This window comes from Engystomops pustulosus, chromosome 6 (assembly GCF_040894005.1).
Source record: "Engystomops pustulosus chromosome 6, aEngPut4.maternal, whole genome shotgun sequence".
Classification (NCBI taxonomy): Eukaryota; Metazoa; Chordata; class Amphibia; order Anura; family Leptodactylidae; genus Engystomops; species Engystomops pustulosus.
Genome location: NC_092416.1, coordinates 73,932,874 through 73,960,816, shown reverse-complemented (window position 1 = coordinate 73,960,816; position 27,943 = coordinate 73,932,874). Strand labels below are relative to the sequence as shown.

Sequence of the window (27,943 nt, the reverse complement as noted above, 5' to 3'; positions counted from 1 at the left end):
GTAAGCATGATACTTATTTATATTTTTTAATCAACAATAAAATTTTATTGAAAGATTCAAAACAACACAAACTGTGCTACAGATGAAGCACATGCAGTACAAGTTGGTCACGCAGGACCCGAGAAAACATGAGGATAAAAGAACACATATATAGATGGAAAGCAAGGTCCAAATTAGATCTCATGTTATTTCTTCATAGCAATGAGGTATAAGTGTTGCCGAGGCAAACGGAATATCAGGAAAATGAGCTAGATTGTACAGCAGTATAGTCAGCAATTCTACACAAAGCAAATCAAGGTAGACTAAAACCAAACAAAACACAAACAACGCACCTGCGCCCCACCACCCCGGGCTCCACTGGTACAGTAGAGACAGGGAGTCTTTAAACCAGTCGTGTAGCTAAGTGGCCTGGTACATATGATACTAATTTGTATACTCCAAAGGTCTACAATGTTACACACTGACTGCAACGCATACAATTACACGACAAATTCAATGCAAACTGAAAGACGTAAATATCCTATAACATGAAATGAGATGTTCACAATTACAATGCTGCTTCGGGCTCTGTAATTGATGGGGGTTTCTTAAGGGTGCATTCACACGTTCAATTTTTATTGATGCCCAAACCAGGAGTGGAGTGAAAACAGAGGAGCAACAGCTTCTCTCAATGATAAGTCCTCACTCATTATGATCCACACCCGCTTTTGGCCTCATAAACTGCATCTGTAAAACTGGACATGTGAACACACTTTGAATAACTCTACAGTCAATTATAAAAATAATTAGGGCGTCCACTTTATTAATCCTCTCCCCCGTAGGAAAGCTTACCAAGCTGAATAAGACAATCAGCGGGCTCTGCCATCATGGGATGAAGTGCAGTGCAGGTGAATAATCTGCCATTATACGTTCGGTCAGGTTTAAAGACATAAATGTTGGAAGATTCTTTTATGTCTCCAATCAGATTGTTATTCCATTGCAGAGTAATCCTGGGCAGCCCGCCTGTCCACTCACACGTTAACATGATGAATTCATTCATCTTGGTGGCTACTGCAGAGCAATTGGGACCACCTGGAGGCATCACTGGTACAAGGAAGCAAAATAGAGTTAATACATTATATACAGTGTGTAGTCATATTTAATATATAAACATTTACTGCTATGATTATGGTTGGACTTCATGCTGGGCACGCGCCCCGGGGGCCTCCCTGATCTGGCCTTGGCTTTGATCCTCGCCACTCCTATGTTTTGTGCCGTTTACTCTCTGCTGTGTCGCTATTCAGATTATGGTTGGATAGTTTGTGCAATGTGTTTCTTTGCTTATTTATTTTGAAAATGATAAATATAAAGCAATATAATAATAAAGCAAAAAATAAGCACTTGTGTTGTAATCTCAGTTTACCAGAACAGCTTATTTGTGAGGTTGCTCTGTGTTAAACCACCACTTCTCTGATATTGAAGACTTTTGAATGTGTTCAATTTCAATATTTTTACAATCTTATACAGCTTTAGGCTACATTCACACAGCAGTATGGGGGACGTATATATGACCGATGCGTATATCGCGTATATACGTCCCCCACAGACGGCAATGGGCGCGCAGCGCTGTACGGGAGCGGTACGGTGCCCCACATACCGTTCTATAGCCGGGAGAAAGATAAGACATGTCCTATCTGTCCCTGTAATGCAGCGCCATGCGGCACATATCGCACTCCCGGGCGCCAACGTGTGCCCGCCATGCTACGGTACAGCGAGCACAACGTTGTGTGAATGTAGCCTTAAACTGTGCTAGATAATCAAAGCTTAGACTCTATAGTCTTAGGCGACATGCACACGAACGTATGGTCACCCAGACCGTAGCCCGAGCAAGCATACAGCCGAACATAGAAGAAAGGAGGGGCTCAGATGCCTTCAGAAGACGCTAAAGATAAAAGTCTAAGGCCGGCGCCACACAGGGCGCTTTGTCTGCGCTTGCAAACGCAAACGCAGACAAAGTCGCGCCCACCGGGGCGGGCCTCGGCCCGATCGCATCGGCGTTTCTATGGAAACGCCTGCGATCGGGAACGAGCCGCCGGTGTTTCGCGTTAAATTAACGCAAAACACCGGCGGCTCGTTCCCGATCGCAGGCGTTTCCATAGAAACGCCAATGCAATCGAGCCGAGGCCCGCCCCGGTGGGCGCGACTTTGTCTGCGTTTGTGTTTGCAAGCGCAGACAAAGCACCCTGTGTGGCGCTGGCCTAAGGGGGCTAGATTGGGAGACCTTGGTGGCCATTCAACTGGCCCCCGACGACCAATCCACTTTCCAGGGACCTGTTCATGTAGGAATGCTCTAACCTTTGGGGGTCATCTGAAGGCATTTGTCTATGCTGTGAAGATACGAGATCTATTAGTGTGTCAGGAATGGGAGAAAAGGGTTGTACTGACAATCCAACACAATGAAAACCAAGCACACCATTGTTTTTCTTGTGAAATTCTACTAATTCTACTAATGTGCCACAAACAGGAAGTTGATATCACGAACCATTCCCATTTTATTTAGGTGTATCCACATAAATGGCCCACCCCGTACTTTATTGAGAAAAACAAATTGTAGGAATGTCCCCCACCAGTATGTGTCCAACCACCCTTAATCCAGCTCTGCCTACAGTATATAGGACAGCAAGGTTGTGGTCATTCTGTTGTTTTTCCATATAATATTATGTACTGTTGTCATAATCTTTTTATGGTCACTTAAATGCAGCACCACGTGTGAGTGATAACACTGATGCCAGAGGGGGTTCCTTACTCACCAACAGTAGTGCTGCAGCTGATGTTTCTTTTGAGAGATGGGTGGGAGATGGAGCAGGTAAAGGAGCTTCCATTTTGCAGCTGTGCGCCATTTTTTATCAGGGTGGCATTGGAGTTTGACACAATTACTTTATCTTCATTTGGTTGCAGCCATTTAAGCTTTGCCAAAGGAAATCCCCCGGGCCAGGAGCACCAAAGGGCAACATCCTTGTAGTTATTATGAGCTTGTGCTGTGCATGTAGGAGATCCCACTGGTAAATCTGCACAAGAAATAGAAAGAATGCACCAACAAAACATCCATGGCATAATCACTGGCACGTCACCCTCAGGTCACATCCATCTATTGCTGTTTCAGGATCATAAATCGGTTAGTCTGGCACAATCATATATTTCACCACAACACATGTCACTAGTAATATACAGGCGGTCCCCTACTTAAGAACACTCGACTTACATACGACCCCTAGTTACAAACGGACCCCTAGATATTGGTAATTTATTGTATTTTAGTCCTAGGCTACAATGATCAGCTGTAACAGTTATCACAGGTGTCTGTAATGAAGCTTTAATGTTAATATTGATTCTTATGACAGCCCAACATTTTTAAAATCCAATTGTCACAGAGACCAAAAATGTTCTGGCTGCGATGATAAAATATACAGTTCCGACTTACATACAAACTCAACTTAAGAACAAACCTACAGACCCTATCTTGTATGTAACCCGGGGACTGCCTGTATATACTTCCACAAAACAAATGTCTCCACACATCTCCAGTAATTCATACCATATAATGTGATTATACATCACCATCGATACAGTAAATGTCACCAGTGATTCTTATAATGTTACCACATTCCATCAAGATACATGTAGTGTTACCATGTCACCAGTATCACAGAAATTGCCAGCACACATCCCCAATGACAAATAACACACATCCTCAGCCATACATATATGACCAAACATCACTAATGATGCATACAATGTCACCCTTATGTATAATGTTATCATACGTCACAGGTAATCAATGTATACAGTATATTTATGTCCAACCATCCTTCCACCCTTTTATTCTGAATACTGTTGCCAGTAGTACAGGGTCCTGACTAGTTGTGAATAATATATTGTTGGACTGTCCTTTTCTTACACTGTACATGATACATATGTCACCACACAGCAATTGGCTGACGTGCAAATGGAGATTAATGGGTCCATCTCTTATGTCTACATAATAGATGGTAACATACATGACTTGAAGGAAAGGCCATACAGAACCCCGTTTTCCTGCATTAGGGGTGATCACCTTACAGTGTGAATACAATTGACAAACCAATTGTCCTCTCATCACACACACATCAGAAATGAGATGAAATGACATTGCCTCCAGCATATAGAACTGTGGAAGTGGTACTGTGCTCTGTACTTATGCAATAAGAATAATATCCTGCATAGAAAAGAAAATACATTGATACGTTAGCAAAATAGATGATGAAATAAAGAAGCCTGGGCAGGTTATTACTGGTCTCCTCTGACAGAGCATGTTGCTTTATCAGTCCAGTAGATTCTAATATAAGGACTGAGTCAACTCTCCAAAAACCATCCAGCTATTTCTGAAACTTTCTAACATTTATCTTAATTTCCTTAGGACCAAGTAAAGGAAAGCAGCAAAGACCCCTGTTCCTGCTGTGAGGCCACGTTCATATGTTGCATTTGGATTGTGTTTAGAAATGTAATTCCAGCAATTCCAATAGTAAGTGTTCAGGTGTAAACACATTTGCGTTTGGGAGTAACCCCTGCTGCGCTGGAATTACTAAACGCAATTCAGAGGCAGCGTGTAAACGCAGCCTCAGCCTAGAAGTTATCCAGGACAACTGCCTGATACATTGCATCTGAACATATCCATTGCTACAAACTATTAGGGTAAGAGACAGATGTGCAATGCTGAGGGGGAGGAATAAAGTAACTGAGAGCACTAGGTATGTTTTCAGAGCTTATGTATAGTCATTTTGCAGGTGGCGGTTGCTTTAATGAGAAAACAAAACATAATATAAAACCCCTTAAAATACAATCCAACAATTGCACTTACAGTAGACAGTGAGGGAGATGGTACTTTGGGTGCGTGTGTTGAGATGGGCGTTCTGTGCCAAGCAGGTGTACATCCCTGTCTGGGTCCTGGAGATCTTGGGGATAACATACATCTGACCAGTGTACATTTGAGAATAGTTATAAAACCAGATATAATGGCATGGAGGGTTGGAAGCAGCTGAACAGTTCAGAGTGACCTCTTCTAGCTCGTTGGCAGCAAAGCCAGTCTCACTTATGGCATATGGCTTGATGGAGATTTCTGGTTCATCAGGGCCGTCTAGAAGAAACAGTATACGTACAGTTAGTCTGTGTAAGATTGTTTTAATGGTTAGTATGGTCACTGCATTTTACAGGTTACACTTAGGGTACATATATAATGCAGTAACTATGTACATAATTACTTATCCTGTCTTGATCTTGAATTACAGCTTCCAGAGCATAACTCACAAGTACTGGAGTTGTACTTTCAACTTTCATTTCAAGTTAACTCCAAACTACAGCATAGGCGACAACTTTCTGATCAATAGGGATCCAATCACCAAGATCATGAGATTATGGTCCTATGTACCACTGAATAAATGTAGTGGTGAGGCAATCCTGTTCTATACGAGTGCCAGAGATATCTGAAGAATGTTTCATTGCATGATCAAAATCCATATTGGTCAACTTGAAATTACCAAAATACTGACCAATTTAAACAAGGCAGTGAAAACTCACAGGTAACATCCAGGTAGAGCCTCCCGCTGGTCTCTTCATTAACCATATTTTTAACTGTGCAAGTGTACCAGCCAGTATGAGATCGTGTGGCAGGGTCCAGGACAAGGATGCTTGTGTTTCCTTCATGTAGAGTACTTGACCCATCTAATATAGTATGTCTCTGCCAGATATAGGTTATAGGTTGCGTTCCAACCTTAACTGTGCAGGACAATTGGACTGGCGTCCCCTCGACTGGCGTTTGGTCATCAATTTGTAGACTGGGCTCTATAACTGGAACTAACAAAAAACATAGAAACAATGACAGATTAAAGTCATTTTGATGTGCAGGCATTTAAAGGCTTACATTAGAAAGACCAATCAATGCAAGAACAAGTTCTGTAACTTTCTTACCGCGTTTCAGTCCGGGACGCGGACCTTTGTCAGGCATGACGAAGGTCCGCGTCCTGGACCGCAATGCGTAACTACTAATAAATCTGTATTTATCCTAATACTGTACTACATTTTGAAATTTGTTTGGGAACCACTTCCACTTGCTCCAGCTGGGAGTTCAGAGTATCTGCTGATAATTCAACACTACCGATCGGTCTACCCCTGGACTGATCAAGGTAGAACGAAGCAAGCGCCGGACGCATCCCTATTCCTTCCTACATGCACATTCTAATGTGCCATAAGGTGAGCACATAATTGTATGATTTATTACTTGCTCTTATATCAAACAATAGCACACAAGGAGAGCGCTCCTGTCCTTTTGTCTCCCTTTCTCTGACTGTTGCTGGAGATTTAGGGTTGAAAGGTCTACCGACCCCCTAGCCCCAGTCCGTTTCCCAGGTACGCACCACTGATATACTTTTAGCTTCAGATTGTCTGCTTACTGTAACAAGTTCAATTATTCAAAGGATGAAGCCTCATTCTACATTTCTAAAGAAATTATAGTTTGTTACAAAGTATTAGTAGGTTAAATAGAGTGTCTGTGCATCCTTCACTTGTCTCTTAGACTCTTACTGATACATTGTAACAAACTACAGCTGTTTGAAAAAAATTCAGGCCATATAAGAATCTTCTGGAAAATCTGTAAAATAAAAGTAATTACCTAAAACAGTCAGGTCAATGTAAACTGTGGGTGCAGTGAGGTATGTCCCTTCCCTAAATGCCATACATGTGTAATGTCCCTCAGCCCTTGGCTCTAGTTTGTTTATAACCAAAGAACTGCCAGCCAGAGTCACTATTCCCAAAACTGAGGCTTCCTCATAGACATTGTCCTTGCGAGCAATGGGAATTGCTTGATGAGTCCCAATGATGATAAAGGTCCAGATAAAGACGTAAGATGCATCAATGTCTCCACACTTCAGCTCCACGGAGCGGTCCAGAACTCCATTTACCGTCAAGACTTTGTTCTCAAGACTGAAAGTCTCACCTGGGTACAAAAATATGAAAACTGTAACAATCTGGAACTAGAATAAATACTATTCATGTGAGTTCATGTGATCAGTTACGTACATGGGGTAGCTTTTGCAAATGTTAGTGAATAAAGGACCTTAGATGACATCACCCTGGTCACATGAAAAGAATTGGTGAACAATAAGAAGGAGGCATGGGGAGGAGCCGCTGGACTTAGCTGAGCAGAACACGTCCCCTCTGACACCTGCTAGATATGGCTGCATGCAGGTAAGATAAAGTTTATTTTATGGGGATGTGAGGGAAACAATTTTTAGCTAAAAGAAGGGTGCCATTTAGTTAAGAGGACTTAAATGGGAACCTGTCACTAGTTGTATTTGTGAAAAATGTGGTGACAGGTTTCTTTTAAAGAAAATCTTCCACTCCATGATAGTTGTATTCACCATTAATGCTGCTGGGTAGCTCCCAGTTGAGTGAATACAGCTATAGGTTAATAAGGCTCCTGTACTTTAGGTAAAAATCAACATTTATCTAATTTATTTAAATGAAGCACAAGTGTTTTGGGGGAGTCATCAGACCATTTTATGCTCTGTGGGCTTTGGCTGGTACACACCTCTCTGCTCCCTCCTCCCCAATCTTGTGCATTGTGAGTTCTGCATGAGCCGTCTTGAGATTTCTGGCACACAGTGGTAGAATGGAGTGCTGAGAGAGCACGGAGGCAGGTCAAAAGTGCCCCAAAACATTTGTGCTTCATTTAAAGAAAGATAAAAGTAAATTTTAACCTAAAGTACAGGAATAAAGCTCCTAATAAACTAATAACTGTATAACAGAGTGGTAGATTTCCTTTAATGGGGTTATCCAAGATTAATAAATAACTTAGGGACAAGCTGGGGCGGGTTTTTTAAAAATAATAAACATGTACTCACCACCTTCGTCGCTGCTGATGTCCAGCACCACGGTCTGTCTGATCAGTGCCCCTGTTTGATCCGGCCAGAAGCTCCCATCCAACACCATCTACCAGTGCTCTACAATGTTGAGAGATAGGAACAGATGTGATTGGCTGGCCACCTTGGCTAGGCGGAAGCTCCCTGAGCCCGGCTTCTGTGCCCCTGTAAACAAACAGGGGCATGGATCAGACGCACCGTGGCGCAGTACATCAGCAGCGATGGAGGAGGTGAGTACACTTTTATTATTTTTAAAAAGCCTGCCCCAGCCCATCCCTAAGTTATTTATTAATCTTGGATAACCCCTTTAAGTCATTATACACTTTATCAGGTTCCTTTATAGCTCATCTGTCATTGTAGAAAAGGAAGAAAGCTGATTTCCACAAACTGCTTAAAGGGCACCTACCACCACGAATCTACCTATAAAGGTAGATCGGGTGGTAGGTGGATGTATGGGACGTGAGGATAGCCCTTTTTAGAGCTAATCCTCACGTCCCCGCTAGCGTAGCATAAACTTTATTGCCCTAATATGTAAATTTTATTAAGCGGCTACTGGGGCGTGGAGTAGCCGGACACGAGGCTACACGGCGCGGCTACTCCACGCCCCAGTAGCCGCTTTCCCCCGCCTACCCTGTGATCTTCGGCGCGCAGCTCCTGGCAGCTGCGCGCCCTCGTCCGAGAAGCCGGAGTTCTGCGCATTCGCAGTAACTCCGGCCTCGTTCCCGAGATCGCGCATCCTCGGGCCTGCGCTCTGGTATAGGTATGCAGAGCGCAGGCCCGAGGATGCGCGATCTCGGGAATGAGGCCGGAGTTACTGCACATGCGCAGAACTCCGGCTTCTCGGACGAGGGCGCGCAGCTGCCAGGAGCTGCGCGCCGAAGATCACAGGGTAGGCGGGGGAAAGCGGCTACTGGGGCGTGGAGTAGCCGCGCCGTGTAGCCTCGTGTCCGGCTACTCCACGCCCCAGTAGCCGCTTAATAAAATTTACATATTAGGGCAATAAAGTTTATGCTACGCTAGCGGGGACGTGAGGATTAGCTCTAAAAAGGGCTATCCTCACGTCCCATACATCCACCTACCACCCGATCTACCTTTATAGGTAGATTCGTGGTGGTAGGTTCCCTTTAAGGAAGAAAAGCAGAGAAATTTATTTCAAGGAAATTAAAGGAAACCTACCACTTGGGATAGGGCTTATAAACTGGACATGCCGTGCACCAGTTTATATCCTTACTGGCTTTCCCACAACGCGGACCGCGCTCGGCGCACCATGCGCGCATCTGAATAAGAAGTGGTAGCGCGCATGGTGCGCCGAGCGCGGACCCCGGTGCGGGAAAGCCGGTAAGGATATAAACATTAATAAACTGTTAAAACACTTTAAAACTGTTTAAAAACATAACGGAGATAAGCGCAGGCACCAGCTCACCCTGAGCTGGTGCACAGCATGTGCTGCTTATAAGCCCTATCCGAAGTGGTAGGTTTCCTTTAAGCATAATTTTTCCTCAAATCGGACACATTTGGATGTGGCACACTTGCAGAAATGTTTGTAGGTCTTCTAAAGCCTTTTACTTTTGTACTGTGGGTAGAGTCTGCAGTAATAATTTATATAAGGAAGAGACATGTATGTTACTAGTGTAGAACCAGCAGGTTAGCTGCCTAACTTGGTGCAATATCTCCACATATCCCTAACCTGTGTGAAATAATATGCATTAGAATGGCTGGGGAATGAACAGTGTGGAAAATATGCAGTACAACAAATGTGGATGGGTCTTTCAAACCCCTAAAGATACGGTATGTTGCAGAAAATAAATGTAGAAATAAGATTTTTTAACACAAATTACATAAAATATTTGTAGATTCCCTTGTAGATTTCATACTTTTTAATGGAAGGATGTTCATGAAATATATGAACAAAAACCTGTGTCAAAATAAATATTTGGTGTGAAAGCCACAGCTACACAGGAGTGTAGAAATTTACCTTAGAGACATCTATAAATATTTTTCTTTATATTCCCTATTAAGAATCTAACCAATGCTTAACCAGTTAAACCAGTACAGGCAGTCCCGGGTTATGTACAAGATAGGTTCCGTAGGTTTGTTCTTAAGTTGAATTTGTATGTAAGTTGGAACTGTATATTTTATCATTTTAACCCAAAAAAAAATGTTTTTGGTCTCTGTGGCAATTCGATTTTAAAAATGTTGGGTTGTCATAAGAACCACAATTAACTATAAAACTTCATTGTAGACACCTTTTATAACTCCTACAGCTTATTATTATATCCCAGGGCTAAAGTACATTGAATTACCAACGTACGTTTGTAACTAGGGGTTGTCTGTAAGTTGGGTGTTCTTAAGTAGGGGACCGCCTGTATTAAATATGTGGATGTTGGGATAAACTTGGGAAAATTGTGGAAAATCCCCAGATTTAAAAAATTCTGGCTCTCCAAGATAATCCCTACAATATGATTACAACAGAATGACCATTTCTTTCCTACAATAGTTGGAAATCACAGTTCTTACAAAAGATCCCCCTGCCAAAAGATGGCGTCATATTATTCTTTGCCTCAGTTTAAATCATATTTGATCATATGCTCTGTTTATAATGTACTCACCAAATGTTAGTGAGTTGAGGGCGCACAAAATTGCCAGGAACTTCTGAAGTTTACAATCCCTGGTCAGACCATGATCCATTTCCCCATTTCGCTCCTGGATGAAACCTACGAGAAGTTGTCAGATACCTGAATAGATTATCCTCTGCCAAGCTGGCCCTGCGTCCACTGCAATCACTACTGATGGAATGTGCTCACAATTTCCATATTCCATTGACTATCGCGTTTCACGTAGTCAATTATTCAGCATAGACCTTTAATCGTGTTTCCTGTTACACACTGTTGTCCTATGATGATGTATAATGCAGGAGAAGGAGCTGCGCACCCCTGAACCTGAAACCTACAGTCTTTTCTTTAGTTGTGGATATTAATCTTTAAGGTTATTAAAGTAAGTGGGTAGGTGGTAAAGTAATCGCATCATTCAACAGCACAAACAAAAGAAAAAGAAAGGTAAAAGAAGCCCATGGACCAGAACGCTTATCTGCAGAGAGTCTTATATATTCAACTGTCGGGACGATTGCTTCATAGTTCTACTTGTTTCTGGTTAAGTTTTGATGTCCAATACCTGATAATATGATAAAAGAGTTAATCACACATCTTTCTCAGACTCCTGAATAGCAATCCTGTCAAAGTACAGTATAAAGTCGACACACCTCTCATATACATTTGTATGACCAAGAAGAGGCAGTATGAAATAAAAATTTGACTGGAATTGCATGGTAAAGCAGCGCAATTGACGAAAGTCAAGATGCAGCATGATAAACCAGGGACACTTACTCATAGATCCAGGCACAGCGATTTTGGTAATCTTCTTATATTTGTTATCCATGGCCCCCTTCCGTTCAAAAAATGATACTAATAAACCTGAGAGGCTACGCTAGCCTTTTCATGATGTGGCTTTAAGACTGTTACACTGAGGCAATGTGAGACAGTGTAACAGCCTGTAAAGCCAGATCACAGTGGAGGTAGGGTAATCCCTAAAGCTTATTAGCATAATGAGCAAGGAAGGAAGCCATGGATAACATAAGAAGATAAGCACAGTCACAGTGTCTGGATCTATGATTAAGTGCCCTTGGTTTATCATGATATATTTTCATGGTAGGTTCCTTTTAATGATATAAGCGGGAAAGGCAGTTTCTGGAAGTTTGACATCAATGTTTGATTTTGTTTCTCAAAATCATTGTAGCAATGATACTAATAGACTATCTAAAGCAGGGGTTTGCAATTAATTTTCCCATGCAGCCACATGAGACAGTGGAATGATTTGAGAGGGCCGGACTAATATACTTAGTTCTATCCAATAGTTCTATATAGTACTATATTCTGTATACTTAGTTCTATCCAATACACGGGGCGTTTCTAGGGTTGTAAAAGATTAGGCCCGTCATCACCAGGTCTCTTCTTCAGCCAATTGTCCTCCCTTGGAGTTCATCACATAGACATTTTATGTTCTTCATTGTTCCAACATCTTGGTTCCCTGACAGTGTTATCCTGCTGTTACCCCTAACATTCTCCCCAAAATACTGTAAGGCAGCGTTCACAAGTGGCATTTGTACCCTCTCCTTATGTACCCCCATATAAAGCGTCCACTTAATTTTGTCCCCTTTTATAATGCCTCCTTTTAAAATGTCCCTCTCCTTATGCTTCTACCATTATGCCCCCATATATACACGCACCGGCCACTTTATTAGGTACACCATGCTAGTAACGGGTTGGACCCCCTTTTGCCTTCAGAACTGCCTCAATTCTTCGTGGCATAGATTCAACAAGGTGCTGGAAGCATTCCTCAGAGATTTTGGTCCATATTGACATGATGGCATCACACAGTTGCCGCAGATTTGTTGATGCGAATCTCACGTTCCACCACATCCCAAAGATGCTCTATTGGATTGAGATCTGGTGACTGTGGAGGCCATTTGAGTACAGTGAACTCATTGTCATGTTCAAGAAACCAGTCTGAGATGATTCCAGCTTTATGACATGGCACATTATCCTGCTGAAAGTAGCCATCAGATGTTGGGTACATTGTGGTCATAAATGGATGGACATGGTCAGCAACAATACTCAGGTAGGCTTTGGCGTTGCAACGATGCTCAATTGGTACTAAGGGGCCCAAAGAGTGCCAAGAAAATATTCCCCACACTATGACACCACCACCACCAGCCTGAACCGTTGATACAAGACAGGATGGATCCATGCTTTCATGTTGTTGACGCCAAATTCTGACCCTACCATCCGAATGTCGCAGCAGAAATCAAGACTCATCAGACCAGGCAACGTTTTTCCAATTTTCTACTGTCCAATTTCGATGAGCTTGTGCAAATTGTAGCCTCAGTTACCTGTTCTTAGCTGAAAGGAGTGGCACCCGGTGTGGTCTTCTGCTGCTGTAGCCCATCTGCCTCAAAGTTCGATATACTATGCGTTCAGAGATGCTCTTCTGCCTACCTTGGTTGTAACGGGTGGCGATTTGAGTCACTGTTGCCTTTCTATCAGCTCGAACCAGTCTGCCCATTCTCCTCTGACCTCTGGCATCAACAAGGCATTTCCGCCCACAGAACTGCCGCTCACTGGATGTTTTTTCTTTTTCGGACCATTCTCTGTAAACCCTAGATATGGTTGTGTGTGAAAATCCCAGTAGATCAGCAGTTTCTGAAATACTCAGACCAGCCCTTCTGGCACCAACAACCATGCCACGTTCAAAGGCACTCAAATCAACTTTCTTCCTCATAATGATGCTCGGTTTGAACTGCAGGAGATTGTCTTGACCATGTCTACATGCCTAAATGCTCTGAGTTGCCGCCATGTGATTGGCTAATTAGAAATTAAGTGTTAACGAGCAGTTGGACAGGTGTAACTAATAAAGTGGCCGGTGAGTGTAGTGTCCCCTTAATGTTTCCCCCTTCTATAATGTCCCCTCCATTATGCTCCTTCCATTATGCCCCAATGTATAGTGCCCTGTCCATTTTCCAAACTTTTATAATGCCTCTCTCCTTATGCCTTTTGCAATATAAATACTGACTTGTCTTGTGGCACCACTCCACGTTGCTGAAGTAAGGCGCCCAGTGCCAGTGACATGGTTACATTGCCAGCACTGGGAGCCGTGCTGTCCCTAGTGGCAGAACAGGGAGTGTATTACTCCTTGCTTTGCCACGCACAAACAGCAGCAGCAGCTTGTAGCGTACAAGCCAGGTGCGTACAGTAGGAAGACTCCTCGCTCTTACGCTCCCACTGCCCCATGCACTGCTGCTGGCCCCGGTATCCTCATTTCACTGACCGCAATAATCCACGGGGGTGTAACAGTAATCATGGCGGGCGCTCATGCAGGCCACTCCAAAATACTCAGAGGGCCATCTGTGACCTATGGGCCACACATTTCCCAGCCCTGATCTAAAGGCTACACCTACATACAGGAAGTCCCCGGGTTACGTACAAGATAGGTTCTGTAGGTTTGTTCTTCAGTTGAATTTGTATGTAAGTTGGAATTGTATACTTTATAATTGTAGCTCCAGACAAAAATTTTTTTGGTCTCTGTGACAATTGTCATAAGAACCAGGATTATCAATAAAGCTTAATTGCAGACACTTATGATAACTGTTATAGCTGTTTATTCGGCTAGGACTAAAGTACAGTAAATTACCAATATCCAGAGGTCCGTTTGTAACTAGGGGTTGTCTGTAAGTCGGGTGTTCTTATATAGGGGGCCACCTGTAACTATATGATCACTGTGCTACTTGGTGAGATCTCATAATTTACACACATTTTTCATCTAGGTGTATTTCTAGTTGTAAAAAGAGACCATCCACTGACTTGTCCATGAAGTTTACATTAGGTGCCGTACTTGTCCAGTTCTTCCTTCCTGGAGGCTGCTGTATCTGGTTACCACAAAACCTGATACTTTAAGACGTAGGTTTGAAGTGTTATATCTCATTAGTCATTTAGGAAAAAGGTAACATTTCCAAGGGGGTGTTGAGGGGAGACTAAAAATATATAACAATATATGCAGAATCTGGTAATTCCTTTACATGTATACATACATTTCTTCATTTGGGTGTTATTAACCCCTTACCGACATGTGACGTAATAGTACGTCACCTGTCGGGTCCCGGTACATGGAGAGGGCTCGCGGGCCGAGCCCTCTCCATAGCCAGTAAGTCTTTGCTGCATATTGTTTTACCGCTGATCGCCGCCGGCAAAGGTGCCGGCGGCTTCAAAAAGACGGCGGCGCGCATGCGCCGCCATCTTTCCGTGGATCGCCGCTCCCCGTGACGTCATCGGGGAGCGGCGATCCATTGCCATGGTAACTTCGGGTCTCACGAAGACCCGAAGCTACTTCGGGTTAACCCATTCATTACCATGTGCTGTCAGCACATGGTAATGTATGAGTAGTAAAATCCCCATATACTGCCATACTGTAGTATGGCAGTATATGATAGGATCGATCAGACAACCTAGGGTTAAAGTACCCTAGGGAGTCTGAAAAATAGTAAAAATAAAAAAAAAGTTAAAATAAAAAAATTATAATAAAAAAACCTAAAAATTCAAATCACCCCCCTTTCTGCCATACTGTAGTATGGCAGTATATGATAGGATCGATCAGACAACCTAGGGTTAAAGTACCCTAGGGAGTCTGAAAAATAGTAAAAATAAAAAAAAAGTTAAAATAAAAAAATTATAATAAAAAAACCTAAAAATTCAAATCACCCCCCTTTCCCTAGAATTGATATAAATATAAATAAACAGTAAAAATCATAAACACATTAGGTATTGCCGCGTCCGAAAATGCCCGATCTATCAAAATATGATAACGGTTTTTCACTGCGTTTAACCCCGTAACGGAAAATCGCGCCCAAAGTCGAAAATGGCACTTTTTGCCATTTAAAAATTTTTTAAAAATTCTATAAAAAGTGATCAAAAGGTCGTACAGTCCTAAAAATGATAACATTGTAAACGTCATCAAAATCCGCAAAAAACTACACCACCCACAGCTCCATACACCAAAGTATGAAAAAGTTATTAGCCCCAGAAGATGGCAAAATTCCCCCAAAAAATTTTGTACAGGAGGTTTTAATTTTTTTAAATGTATGAAAACATTATAAAACCTATACAAATTTGGTATCCCCGTAATCGTACCGACCCAAAGAATAAAGTAGACATGTCATTTGGGGTGCACAGTGAAATCCGTAAAATCCAAGCCCACAAGAATACGGCACAAATGCGTTTTTTTACCAATTTCACTGCATTTGGAATTTTTTTCCCGCTTCCCGGTACATGGCATGAAATATTAAATACCACCATTTTGAAGTGTAATTTGTTACGCAGAAAATAAGCCATCACACAGCTCTGTACATGGAAAAATAAAAAAAGTTACAGATTTTTGAATGTGGGGAGTGAAAAATGAAAACGCAAAATCGAAAAAGGGCCGCGGCGGGAAGGGGTTAAACAAATATACCTTTGTGGGTAATATACATAGAAATGGCCTTCTGATTTAGGCCTGCATGACACTATACATTCCTATACATGCCTGTATGGCACTGTACATACATACACTACTCACTCAGGCCTCGGCACTATACTTATATATGCACATTCTTCTTTTGTGTATAACTTATTAGACATAAAAGATTATATGAGGCATTTTGTTGAGATTGCTGCCTCTAGCCGCTATGGCCCACTATAAAACCCATAGCGCTCACTGCAGTTGGATATCACGGAGCCCCCTCCACCTGTCCTGCGGCTGCGCACTGAGGTCAGCACTGCCCTGAACGAAGTTTACCTAAGGGGCGGAGCCGGCATAGAAGAAGCCCCGCCCAGGCGTGGCTACGCACTGTTTGGCGGGTAGAAGGAAAGATGGCGTCTGTACGCGGTAACGGAGCCGTGTGGCGGGGTCGCGGACTGACAGCGGCTGTTGTACGCTCTAAAGTGTATGGAGCTTGTCATGGAGAGCCCACCGACCTGCAGAACAACAATGTAATTACATATGGCACTACAATGGTGTAGATATTACATACTGTATATCACTGTATGACGTCCTTGTATGCGGGAGCTATAGGGGAGCATTCACATGCCGCGGTTACTGTTTTCAGAGAAAAATAACTGCATTTAGACCAGGGTCTTATCATTGCATCTGCCACAAAATCTGCTATAAAACACTACAATTGTCTCATATTACTGTCTATTGGGTCTTTTGGGAATTGTAAATTGCACAAAAGCAACTAAATGCTACAAGTTATACAACACACATATAGGACATCCATATCACATAGACTCAAAGCATATTCCCATCTGGACATTCACATTTACTTCATCCACCAGATGTAAGCATTTCTTCAGTTGGATGGTAATTTCCCATAAATGTACCTGTGTGAAGATAATTTCCTATAACTGTAACTATGTAGTCCCTTAGAGTCCTGTCACACAGTGCATACTTAGTCCATTTTGACTGAAATGACTGAAAACGTGTGCGTTTTTGTATGATTACCATGCGTTTGGCTGGTTTGAATCTGTTTAACCCCTTAAGGACGGAGGGTTTTTCGCCTCATTTCTCGCTCTCCAACTTCAAAAATCCCTAACTTTTTCATTTTTCCGTGTACAGACCTGTGTGAGGGCTTATTTTGTGCGTAACGAATTTTACTTTCCCGCAATGTTATTTATTTTAACATGCCGTGTACTGCGAAGCTGAAAAAAAATTCCAAATGTGGAAAAATTGAAAAAAAACCGCACGTGCGTCACGTTCTTGTGGGCTCAGTTTTTACGACTTTCACTCTTCGCTCCAAATAACATGCCTACTTTATTCTTTGGTTCGGTGCGATCGCGGTGATACCAAATTTATACAGGTTTTATTGTGTTTTAATACATTTTCAAAAATTAAACGAATGTGTACAAAAAAGAAAAAATTTTTTTTGCCATCTTCTGACGCTAATAACTTTTTCATACTTTGGCGCACGGAGATGTGTGAGGGGTCATTTTTTGCGAAATGAGGCGACGTTTTCATTGCTACCATTTTGAGGTCTGTGCGACATTTTGATCATTTTTTATTTCATTTTTTATGTTATGTAAAAAGGTGTAAAAGTCGCATTTCGGACATTTGGGCGCCATTTCCCGCCTCGGAGGTCACCGCCGGCCGTAACCGTTTTTATATTTTGATAGATCGGGCATTTTGGGACGCGGCGATACCTAATATGTTTGTGATTTTTACTGTTTGTTATGTTTTATATCCGTTCTAGGGAAAGGGGGGTGATTTGAACTTTTAATATTTTATTGATTTTTTTTATTTTTTAAACTTTTTTTTTTCTTTTTTTTTTCACTATCTTTTAGACCATCTAGGGTACATTAACCCTAGATAGTCAGATCGCTGCTACCATATACAGGCGGTCCCCTACTTAAGGACACCCGACTTACAGACAACCCATAGTTACAGACGGACCCCTCTGCCCACTGTGACCTCTGGTGAAGCTCTCTGGATGCTTTAAAATAGTCCCAGATTGCAATAATCAGCTTAAAATTGTCTGTAATGAAGCTTTATTGATAATTCTTGGTCCTATTACAGCAAAAAAATTTGAAACTCCAATTGTCACTGGGGCAAAAAAAAAAATTGTCGGGAACTACAATGATAAAATATACAGTTTCGACTTACATACAAATTCAACTTAAGAACAAACCTACAGTCCCTATCTTGTATGTAACCCGGGGACTGCCTGTACTGCAATACTACAGTATTGCAATATATGGCATTTTTGCAGCACATTCATTACAATGAGCCACTGGCTCATTGTAACGAATATGCAGCTGCCAGATAGCCTCGTGTCAAAAGAAGACACGAGGCTACCATGGCAACCGATCGCCGCCCCCCGATGACGTTCGGGGGCGTGGCGATCGAAAAAAAGATGGCGGCGCCCGCGCGCCGCCGTCTTTTAAACGCCGCCGGCGACTTTGCCGGCGGCGTTTAGGGGGTTAATAGCCGCGATCGGTGCAAGCACCGACCGCGGTTATTAGCGGTGGGGGTTTTGTGCAAAATGCAAAAACCCCCACCTCTGTATGAAGAGGACTCAGCCCGTGAGCCCTCTTCATACATCCCTTATACCTCTGCGCCGTAGAGCTACGGCGCAGAGCGTTAAGGGGTTAATCAGTTTCCCAGCTGCCTACACTTCTAGAAATGAAGTTAAACCAGCCAAATGCATGGTAATCGTACAAAAAAACGCATGCGTTTTAAGTCTGTTAAAAAATGGACCAAGAACAGACTGCGTGACAGCAGCTCATAATGCGACGCTAGCGCACAGGGGGAGGTCCTCGGCCCGAACGCACATGCGTTTCCAGAGAACCGCCTGCGATCGGCTTAACAATCGCATGCTTTTCCCTGAAAACGCATGTGCGTTAGGGCCGAGGACCTCCCCCTGTGCGCTAGCGTCGCGTTATGACGGACGCTTAGCGGTACGTGTGACCGCGGCCTTAGGGTGAAGACACACGTGGCGTTTTTTGAAAGCGCATGCGTTTTTGACAGGTTTGACCAATTATCTTAATTCAAACTGGTCAAAAACGCATGCGTTTTCAAAAACGCTCTACTAAAAACGCCACGTGTCTTCACCCTTAGGACAATTACACGTGGCATTAAACACACAGCTGAAGAGAGATTCACATAATTAAATTGACGTTAACAAATGCATGCGGTAACAGGCATATTGTAAATGAAAATGTTAACATCCGTTTAATAAGGCGAATTTCTCTTCAGCTGTTGCAGTGAGTTTTGAAATGCAAGCCTAAAACGCCATGGGTGAATGCACCCGCAGAAACAAGGTAGCTGTCCTTGGATGTAGCCACACTGGCAGCAGTGACCTCCTGGTCCATTGTTCATTACCACATGACCGCTGTAGGACATGCAGTAACTCCTGGACATTTCATATGCAAAAAGTTTTTTTTTTGTATCCAAGAACACCAATCTTGTTTCTAAGGCACCATATTTATGGAAAATGATCTTCACGGATAAGTTTTTATAAATATCCAATTGAAGAAATGTATGTACACGGCATATTAAATGTGAATGCGCAGATGAGAATATGCCTTTGAGGGTGTGGCCACACCTTCCGTTCTTGGACCATTTAAAAGCATGCGTTTTTGAATGTTTACCACGCATTTGGCTGCTTTGAACCTGTTTATCTTAATTTCTAGAAGTGTAGGCATGGTAAGCTTACAAAAATGCATCAGTTTAAAAACGGTTGAAGAACGCGACATGTGTCAGCACCCTGAGGCCGGCGACACACATGGCGTTTTGAGCCGGTTTTGGGCCGTTTTTATGAAGTCCATTTAAAAACCGCATTCGTTTTTTTGACGCTTTGCTCCGAACATGAATGAAAAAACACTTAGTCCTTAAGGGGTTAAAGCCTTTTTTTGTGTGAAAACAAAGGTACGAAAAGAAGCTAAACGGAGAAGTTTCTGTCAAAGGGGGGCACACACCAGCATGTAAGTGTGCTTTGTTTACAATCCTTGATCCTGGTGGTATATTTCCTATATAAATTATATCGCCTTTAATTAGCTGCCAGTGAGGCACTGTACCTTAATTACAGCTGTTCTTCAGATATGCAAATTAGCTTACTTGACTCTTTTATCCTCGGTTTGACTCTTTATTGCTCCTGGGCTGCAAGTGAACCACGTCCCATTATTTTGACTGACAACTCTGTGTCTTCAATTTTTGGGTACTGCCCTGCCTCTGTGTTCCAGAATGACAGGTCTCACTGCTAGGACATGCCGCTGTATGGAACTACAACTTAGAGACCTTCTGCCTTTATTCAACTACCGACATAAAGAAATATTGTATCTTGAAATCACAGCATACCTCCATGGCGGATGGGGAGAACTAGAAGTGCATGGAGGCGTGCTGTGATTTCACATGATCAGTTACATACATGGGGTGAAAATGGCAAATTTTTTGGGGAAAAGCACATTAGATGACATCACTCTCGCACATGACATGAAGTGCTGAATGGTAAGAAGACATGGGGAGGAGTAGATGGGAGGGGCCGGACAACAAGACACGCCCCTCTGATGCCAGGTGGTATAACTACATAAAGTTGATTTTTATGGTGATGTGATAGAAACAATTTTAGCTAAAAGTTATTAGGGCTCTCTGGGAACCTGTCACTAGCTGTATTTGTGAAAATGTGGTGGCAAATTTCCATAAAGGTAATTCCTGGATTGTGATTATTTTGATTTTCATTTGTCCCCATATTTTACAGATCATTGATTCGAGCCATCAGTATAGTTGTCAGAAACACTCGGGTAAGAAAGTAATTTTTTCGTTACCTTTTAACTTAAACCCAGTCCCATTGTTTGTTTGTGGAAAGTGTGCGCTTGGGAAGGGTGTGGGATTTTCTTGGGTGCGGTCCATGGGGTCGGTATGAGTATTTTGCAAATGTGGTGAGCTCAGAGGTCGCAATAACAACTCTACAAGTGTCTATGACGCACGTAGAGGTTGATTTACTCCCCCCAAAAAATCACCAAGTGTATAAATACGCTTGGTGGTTTTTTTTGTTTCACTTGCTCCAATAGCCTTGATGGCTCCAATAGGTGCTAGCGCTCACAGCGCACACCGTCATCAGGACATGTAATGCAGAGACGCCCCTCCTTCCCCTCCAGGCCAGTTTGTGGCTCTGATGGAAGGTCATGTGGTTGAAGCTCTAGTCACAAAACGCTCTACAGCGGTGGAGCAGTGAGGAGCTCTGCCCCTTCCAGTGGTGGTGTACAATCATTTACATTGTTCCATTAACAGGATGGAGCTGTCTATGTGAGTCACCTTCCCTTGTATACAATCTGTATGTCTCTGTTTACAATGGTGATCTAAAAAAAAAAAAAAAAAACCCTGTTTAAAAAAAAAAAAAAAAAGGTAATTAAAAATTAGAAGCAATCTCGAGTATTAACCCTTTGTTTGCTGCTGGTGGCATTTATATTTAATACGTGGGCGCTGCCATCTTTGTTTTGATCTGCAGATTTGTTACAATGTACCAGTGGCACATTGTAGTGACTACTGTGTAAAAACAGAAGTATTGCAGTATATGGTAGGAACGATCAGACCATCTTTGGTTAAAGTACCCTAGAGAATTCAAATCACTCCCCCTTTCCTTAGAACTAATAAAAACTTAACAAACGGTCAAAATCCTAAATGTGTTCGGTATTGCCGCATCCCAAAATGCCCGATCATGATATAAAAACGGTGGTGTACCTCATAACGTAAAATGGCGCACAAATGTACGAAACTCCACTTCTTGCACCATTTTACATCACATTAAAAAAATGTATACAATGATATCAAAAGGTTGCACAGTCCTCAAAATGATAGCAATGAAATGTCAGCTCATCCCTCAAAAAGTTGCATCTTACAAAGCTCTGTACACCAATCTATGAAAAAGTTATTGGCGTCAGAAGATTGCGAAACAATTTTTTTTTTTGTACAGTTTAAATTTTTTTAAAAATGTATTGAAACCCAATAAAACTTATATAAATTTGATATCACAGTGATCGTACTGAACCAAAGAAAAAAGCTGTATTATTTGGAGCGCAGAAGAAACGCACAAATGCGTTTTTCGTCAATTTCTTCACCTTTGAAATTTTTCTACAGCTTCCCAGTACACAGCATGGAATAATAAAGTCAGAGAAGTCAAATAAAACCTCACACAGCTCTGAACACCAAAAAAAAAATGAAAAAGTTATAGATTTTTGAAGGCTCTGTAAAAGAGAGTAAAAATTTTACAAAAAAAAGTCTGTCACGTTAAAGGAAACCTACCACTTAAAAGTGGTAGGTTTAGACACATATACATGGCACCAGCTCAGTGTGAGCTGGTGCCAGAGCATATTTTTGTTAAGGGAACAAAGCCCCTATGTTAGAATTATAAGTTATATTAACTTATAACTCGGCGCACCGCACTTGGGCTCGGCGCACCATGCGCGCGCCCGTGCGTGCGCCGGATTGTGAAGTGCAGGAGAGCCGGTGACGTCACCGAGCTCTCCGGCACACGCGCGCCTGCGCAACTTAGCACGGCCTGTTTCCCGTGCTAAGTTGCGCAGGCGCGCGTGTGCCGGAGAGCTCGGTGACGTCACCGGCTCTCCTGCACTTCACAATCCGGCGCACGCACGGGCGCGCGCATGGTGCGCCGAGCCCAAGTGCGGTGCGCCGAGTTATAAGTTAATATAACTTATAATTCTAACATAGGGGCTTTGTTCCCTTAACAAAAATATGCTCTGACACCAGCTCACACTGAGCTGGTGCCATGTATATGTGTCTAAACCTACCACTTTTAAGTGGTAGGTTTCCTTTAAGGGGTTAACACTGTATACAACTAGGAGTTATACATTTGTATTACTGAAAAAGTCATACTCCTCCTCGGCTAAAAATTCTCCTCAAAAACGGCAAGAGGAGTATTACCCTTCTAGAAACATGTTAGTGCGACCTCTGGGTGAGCTTTGTTTGATAGAGCTGCATTTAGGGTTGGGAGCTGCATAGATAGGAACTGCTGGCGTAATCCATTTCTTGGAGAACTGATCACCCTCAAAAACGGCACTAGGAGGTGATTACTAAAGTAAAACAGAGCAGGGTTATATTGCTAGTGTTATCGGAACCCTCCAATAACGCTAACAAACACTACTGTGCATGTTGCGAGGCAGTCACCGCTGGCCTATGGAGTGAGCGGGGCGATCCGGGGAAGAGGCAGCGCCTTGGACCGCTTCCTCCTCATGAATGCGCTAGAAGTGTAACACTGATGGGTCTGTTTTAGCACTAGGAGCTGCTTACTAGCTCCTAGTGACGTTTTTGAGGGTGACAGGTCCTCTTTAAAGAAATTGTATCCTCAGCAATACATTAAATAGTTATTCCCATTCTGCAACTCTGAGGTCTCAAAGGTTAAAGTGAAATATTTAGTTTCAATAAGGGTACAAATTTTAGGCAAAATCACCCAGCACTGCCTTGAGCTGACTGTCATTATAAAGTCTGCGGTCTGTGCATCCTATTAGCAGTTTTGCTTTGCAAAGATGTATTTACTGGTTTTCTTATTGTTAGCACCTCCTCTGCTCCTCCTCTCCTGCAGACAGTGAGCTCAAAAGTTTTAGCCAAGTGTCAATAGGAGGCAGATCGCACCCTACACTGCTTTTTCCAACCAGGCTGGCACCTCTATTGTGGGGTGACCCACTTTTCATGACCTTTCCCACCTCCTCTTCCAGCTTGCTCTCCTAGTGGCTTTAGAGTCACTCTAGGGGTCACCAAAGGAGCTGAAGAGAAGTGAATGTAGGGGAGTTGCGCAGAGTCTCAAGTACACCACAGCGCTTACAACCCCACTTTTATCTACATGGGGTTGTTTTACATCCATTGTGATGGAGGCTGATGCCTGGTGTTATATTGAGGAGCTGCAAGGATATATTGCTTGTAGACCCACTTTTTTGATGACCAATGCAAAACTCTATCCCAAAAAAGAACAATATACAGGCAGTCCCCGGGTTACATACAAGACAGGGTCTGTAGGTTTGTTCTTAAGTTGAATTTGTATGTAAGTCGGAACTGTATATTTTATCATTGTAATCCCAGTCAGAACTTTTTTGGTGTCTGTGACAATTGGATTTTAAAAATGTTGGGTTGTCATAAGAATCAATATTAACACTAAAGCTTCATTACAGACACCTGTGATAACTGTTATAGCTGATCATTGTAGCCTAGGACTAAAGTACAATAAATTACAAATATCCAGAGGTCCGTTTGTAACTAGGAGTCGTATGTAAGTCGAGTGTTCTTAAGTAGGGGACCGCCTGTATTATGCTAAGTGTATAAGTCTTAACTTTTACTTATACATTTTGCACAAGAGTTTTACTATAGCGTAACCTTTTAAGGACGCATCCCACCAGGACATATTGTGTATTGTATGAGCAAACTCCTTGGGATTTAAGTGGTCTACAAAATGTTTTTAGGAAATATGTACCCCCTACACTGGGATGGTGTTAACGAGATTTTTATCTGTGGTTCAACCTCTTCCCCCCCCCCCCTCCATTGCATGGTGACTTTCAAATTAAATCTTTCCCCGGTACCAGGGAGGAGAGAGCGAACCCAAGACGCAGACACACTCAAATCACAGTTTATTTCAAAATCCCTGTTGTGTGTATAAAAACAGAGAAAGCTTCAGAGGGCGTGAAGGAAAGGAGATAAGGTGCTTAAATGCTATAGGCTTAGTTTAAATGCACTACAACCGCCCCTCTAATATTTTCTACGAAAAGGTTAATAAATTGTGCCCTGTGTTCTCAGGGCCCTAATCCACAGATAAACAGAATTGTTTATATTATCTGAGCCACGAAATGTACAGAGGATGGCACCAGATGCTTCTTGATAAAACAAATTTAAAAAACCATACAGGCCGAAGGACAGTAAAATGCCAAGGAGAATGTGAGAGGCAAACAGTTTAAATAAGAAAAATAGCTGAATTAAGACATTTAACCCTATAGCTCCTGAGGGGGCAACCTACCCCCCCCCCCCCCCCCCCAGGTCAGACCTAACATGGCCGCTGGATCTAACATGACTAACAGTATGAAAAATGGCACCCGAAACCAGTGCGATCTCCTTAACAGATGGTATAGTGCATTTTGGTAAGGGCTGCTTTAAAGCAACACAACGTACTATGGCGTATTACCATATATATGCTAGAGTATAAGCCAAGTCTTTCAGCACAAAAATTGTGTTTAAAAAACCTAGCTGGGCTTATACTAGAGTCTATAAAAAAAATCAACACAGTACTCACCTTTCTGACGCCCTCCGTAGGCCCTTTTCTTGCTTCGGATGCTCCAGTGCCTCTTCCGGTCCCTGTGTGATGCCGGCGGTGCATAAACAATGACATCAGCCACCTGCAGAGGCATCAGAGCATCTGCAGCAAGAAAAGGACCCGCCGGAGGGCGTCGGAACGATAAAGTATTAACTTTTTTTATTATTAAAGGCTTGGCATACTTGGGGCAGAGGCTCGCTGGCTATATACTGCGGGGCCGAGCTGGGACAGCACAGTGGCTTAGTGGTTAGCACTACAGTCTTGTTTGTGTCTGTGTGTTTGCGTGGGTTTCCTTCCACACTCCAAAAACATACTGGTAGGTTGATTAGATTGTGAGCCCCATTGGGGACAGGGACTGATCTGGCAAGATCTGTGCAGCGCTGCAGAATATGCGTGCGCTGTATAAATAAAGGAATTATTATATACTGGGGGGGGGGGGCTAGCAGGCTATATCCTGGGGGGGGGGGCTGGCTATATACTGGGTGGAGGCTGTGACCAATGTATTACCCACCCTAGGCTTATACTCAAGTCAATAGCTTTTTTTTCAGTTGTGTTAAAATTGGTGGAAACTTCAGGAAACTACCAGAAGGCAGATTAGTGATGATCAAACTAAACCTTGCAACTGATCAGCCTTCCAAAATCTCCTCTATAACAGTCAGTCAGTCCTCAATTAATTTTCTGTTTCCTTTCTTTTGCTTCCACCAGGGCAGCCAAGGTTAAGTTGCAGTGGATACTCGAAGATCTAACTGATGAGTGACTCTTTAAATTGCCTGCACAGGTCAATAAGCTGTGAGGTATAGCTCACTCTACTGTTCAGGCGGTATCTATTCTCTGTGGTATCTATTGAAAAGCCACAGCAGCCACTGCCTTTTCTGAGGCAAGAACATTTCTACCCAGGAAGGGTTTGTCACTCCTCCAAGAAAAAAGGCTTGGTACATCAGATTCCTATGTATGCATAGAATCTCTGTCGGTCAACTTCAATTACACAAACGTTCCCGTTTTCTGGTGCAGCATAGTTTGCTCAGAATTTCCATAGGATCCAGTCCCTTATATTTTGTGGTCCTTCAGTCTGGCAACAACCCCTCCTGTTTACACAAGGGTTCTGGCATTGATCAATGAAATTCTCACATCCAGGAATCCCCATTCTTGAGCCAGAAAACGGACAGCTTCTAACTCAGTCTGGTTGGATTAACAATCACCCCAAATCCTTTATTTGTACTTAAAGATGGAACTCCATCATAGGAAAGAACCCCTTCCACTTTGGTTTTGCGTAAGGATCTTGGGAATCTTCTCCATGAAGGCTGTCCTTCAACACTTCCACTTTATGTTCATCCTAGACGAATCGTATATAAAAATCCAAAGTCTGGACAGTCCCATCTTCCTTTCCCAGATGGTCTTTGTCCTTGTCATACAGTTTCCTTGTGTGATGTTTAAAGGTACCTGGTCTTGGGAAGAAGCATCATTCCCAATGAACACGCTGAAGCTCAGGGCTATTCACTTCTGCCATGGACCTTGTTGCAATGATTGTGACAGCAGATGCTTATATGAATCGCCAAGCAGCTCTCATTCCAAGCATAGAACATTGATAGTGGAGTCCAAGATGAGTGGCCCCGTCATCTGGTGGTAGTTGTGGAGCCTAATTCTGAGCCTTTATGAGATCATGGGGCTCCTCTGAGTGAGTAAAGACCAAAAAACAAAAGAGCTTGCAAATGTAAAAAATTTCCACTTTATTCAAAATAACACATACAGTATATGTACATCACTTTCAGAAGGGATTCCTGAAAGTCGGAAGTATAGTGGGAACAAAACAATGTCCCAGATGGATATGGGACTGACACAAAGAACCTATGACCCCCCTATCCTGTTAATGCCTCAGGAATTGTGCCGAAAAAGGTATATCAGAAAATGTATTATGTCCGAAAGTAGGACTAGTATAGGGAGGCAGTGGACCTATATGCTATAATGACAGTACAATCAACCGGAGGTACCATCCGGTATTAATAGACAAAGTCAGAAAATAAAATCAAAAGGCAGGCCACACTTACCTAAAGACATTGTACAAATGGCACAGAGGCAGTCAGAGGGAGGGCCAACAGGAACACCCCGACGCGCGTTTCGCACGAAGCATCAGTGCGACATAATACATTTTCTGATATACCTTTTTTGGCACAATTCCTGAGGCATTAACAGGGTAGGGGGGCCATAGGTTCTTTGTGTCAGTCCTATATCCATTTGGGACATTGTTTTGTTCCCCCTATACTTCCGACTTTCAGGAATCCCTTCTGAAAGTGATGTACATATAATGTATGTGTTATTTTGAATAAAGTAGAAATTTTTTACATTTGCAAGCTCTTTTGTTTTTTGGTCTTTGTTGGTTTTGGATGTTGGAGGGCGGTTTAGAATGAATATGGGGCCTTTTTGGTGCTCCTCTGAGTGAGTGACTGATGGATGAAATGGTCAATGTGGATGATTTGGGCAAAAAAAATCTATTTAGACTAAAATGGCCCCAAGGGCTACCTGACTTGTTGACCAAAATTATAAAACATAACACTTTTTTACTCCGTATAAAAACAGCGATACAGCAGTCGCCCATCTGAGTCCCAAAACAAGTTGGCCATCCTAAGTG

The 27,943-nt window shown here is 42.6% G+C and overlaps 2 protein-coding genes across 8 annotated transcripts in view; one reads left to right on the top strand and one right to left on the bottom strand.

The window, feature by feature from the left end:
- VSIG10L2 (V-set and immunoglobulin domain containing 10 like 2) overlaps positions 1–16,482 on the bottom strand; it is a 39,004-nt gene extending 22,522 nt beyond the window's left edge. The window contains exons 1-7 of one of the 5 annotated variants that reach the window (XM_072156564.1): positions 16,311–16,482; positions 10,541–11,102; positions 6,683–7,006; positions 5,593–5,868; positions 4,877–5,152; positions 2,790–3,047; positions 832–1,083 (exon numbers count right to left, since the gene is read on the bottom strand). In XM_072156564.1, coding sequence (XP_072012665.1) covers positions 832–1,083; positions 2,790–3,047; positions 4,877–5,152; positions 5,593–5,868; positions 6,683–7,006; positions 10,541–10,619 — 1,465 coding nt within the window. In that variant the 5' untranslated portion in view covers positions 10,620–11,102; positions 16,311–16,482. The other 4 variants (XM_072156565.1, XM_072156562.1, XM_072156563.1 and 1 more) reach the window with 4 other exon arrangements.
- DDX25 (DEAD-box helicase 25) overlaps positions 16,260–27,943 on the top strand; it is a 31,834-nt gene continuing 20,150 nt past the window's right edge. For 2 of the 3 annotated variants that reach the window (XM_072156568.1, XM_072156567.1), the window contains exons 1-2: positions 16,260–16,504; positions 20,764–20,806. In XM_072156568.1, coding sequence (XP_072012669.1) covers positions 16,385–16,504; positions 20,764–20,806 — 163 coding nt within the window. In that variant the 5' untranslated portion in view covers positions 16,260–16,384. The remainder of the gene's footprint in view (positions 16,505–20,763; positions 20,807–27,943) is intronic. The other variant, XM_072156569.1, reaches the window with a different exon arrangement.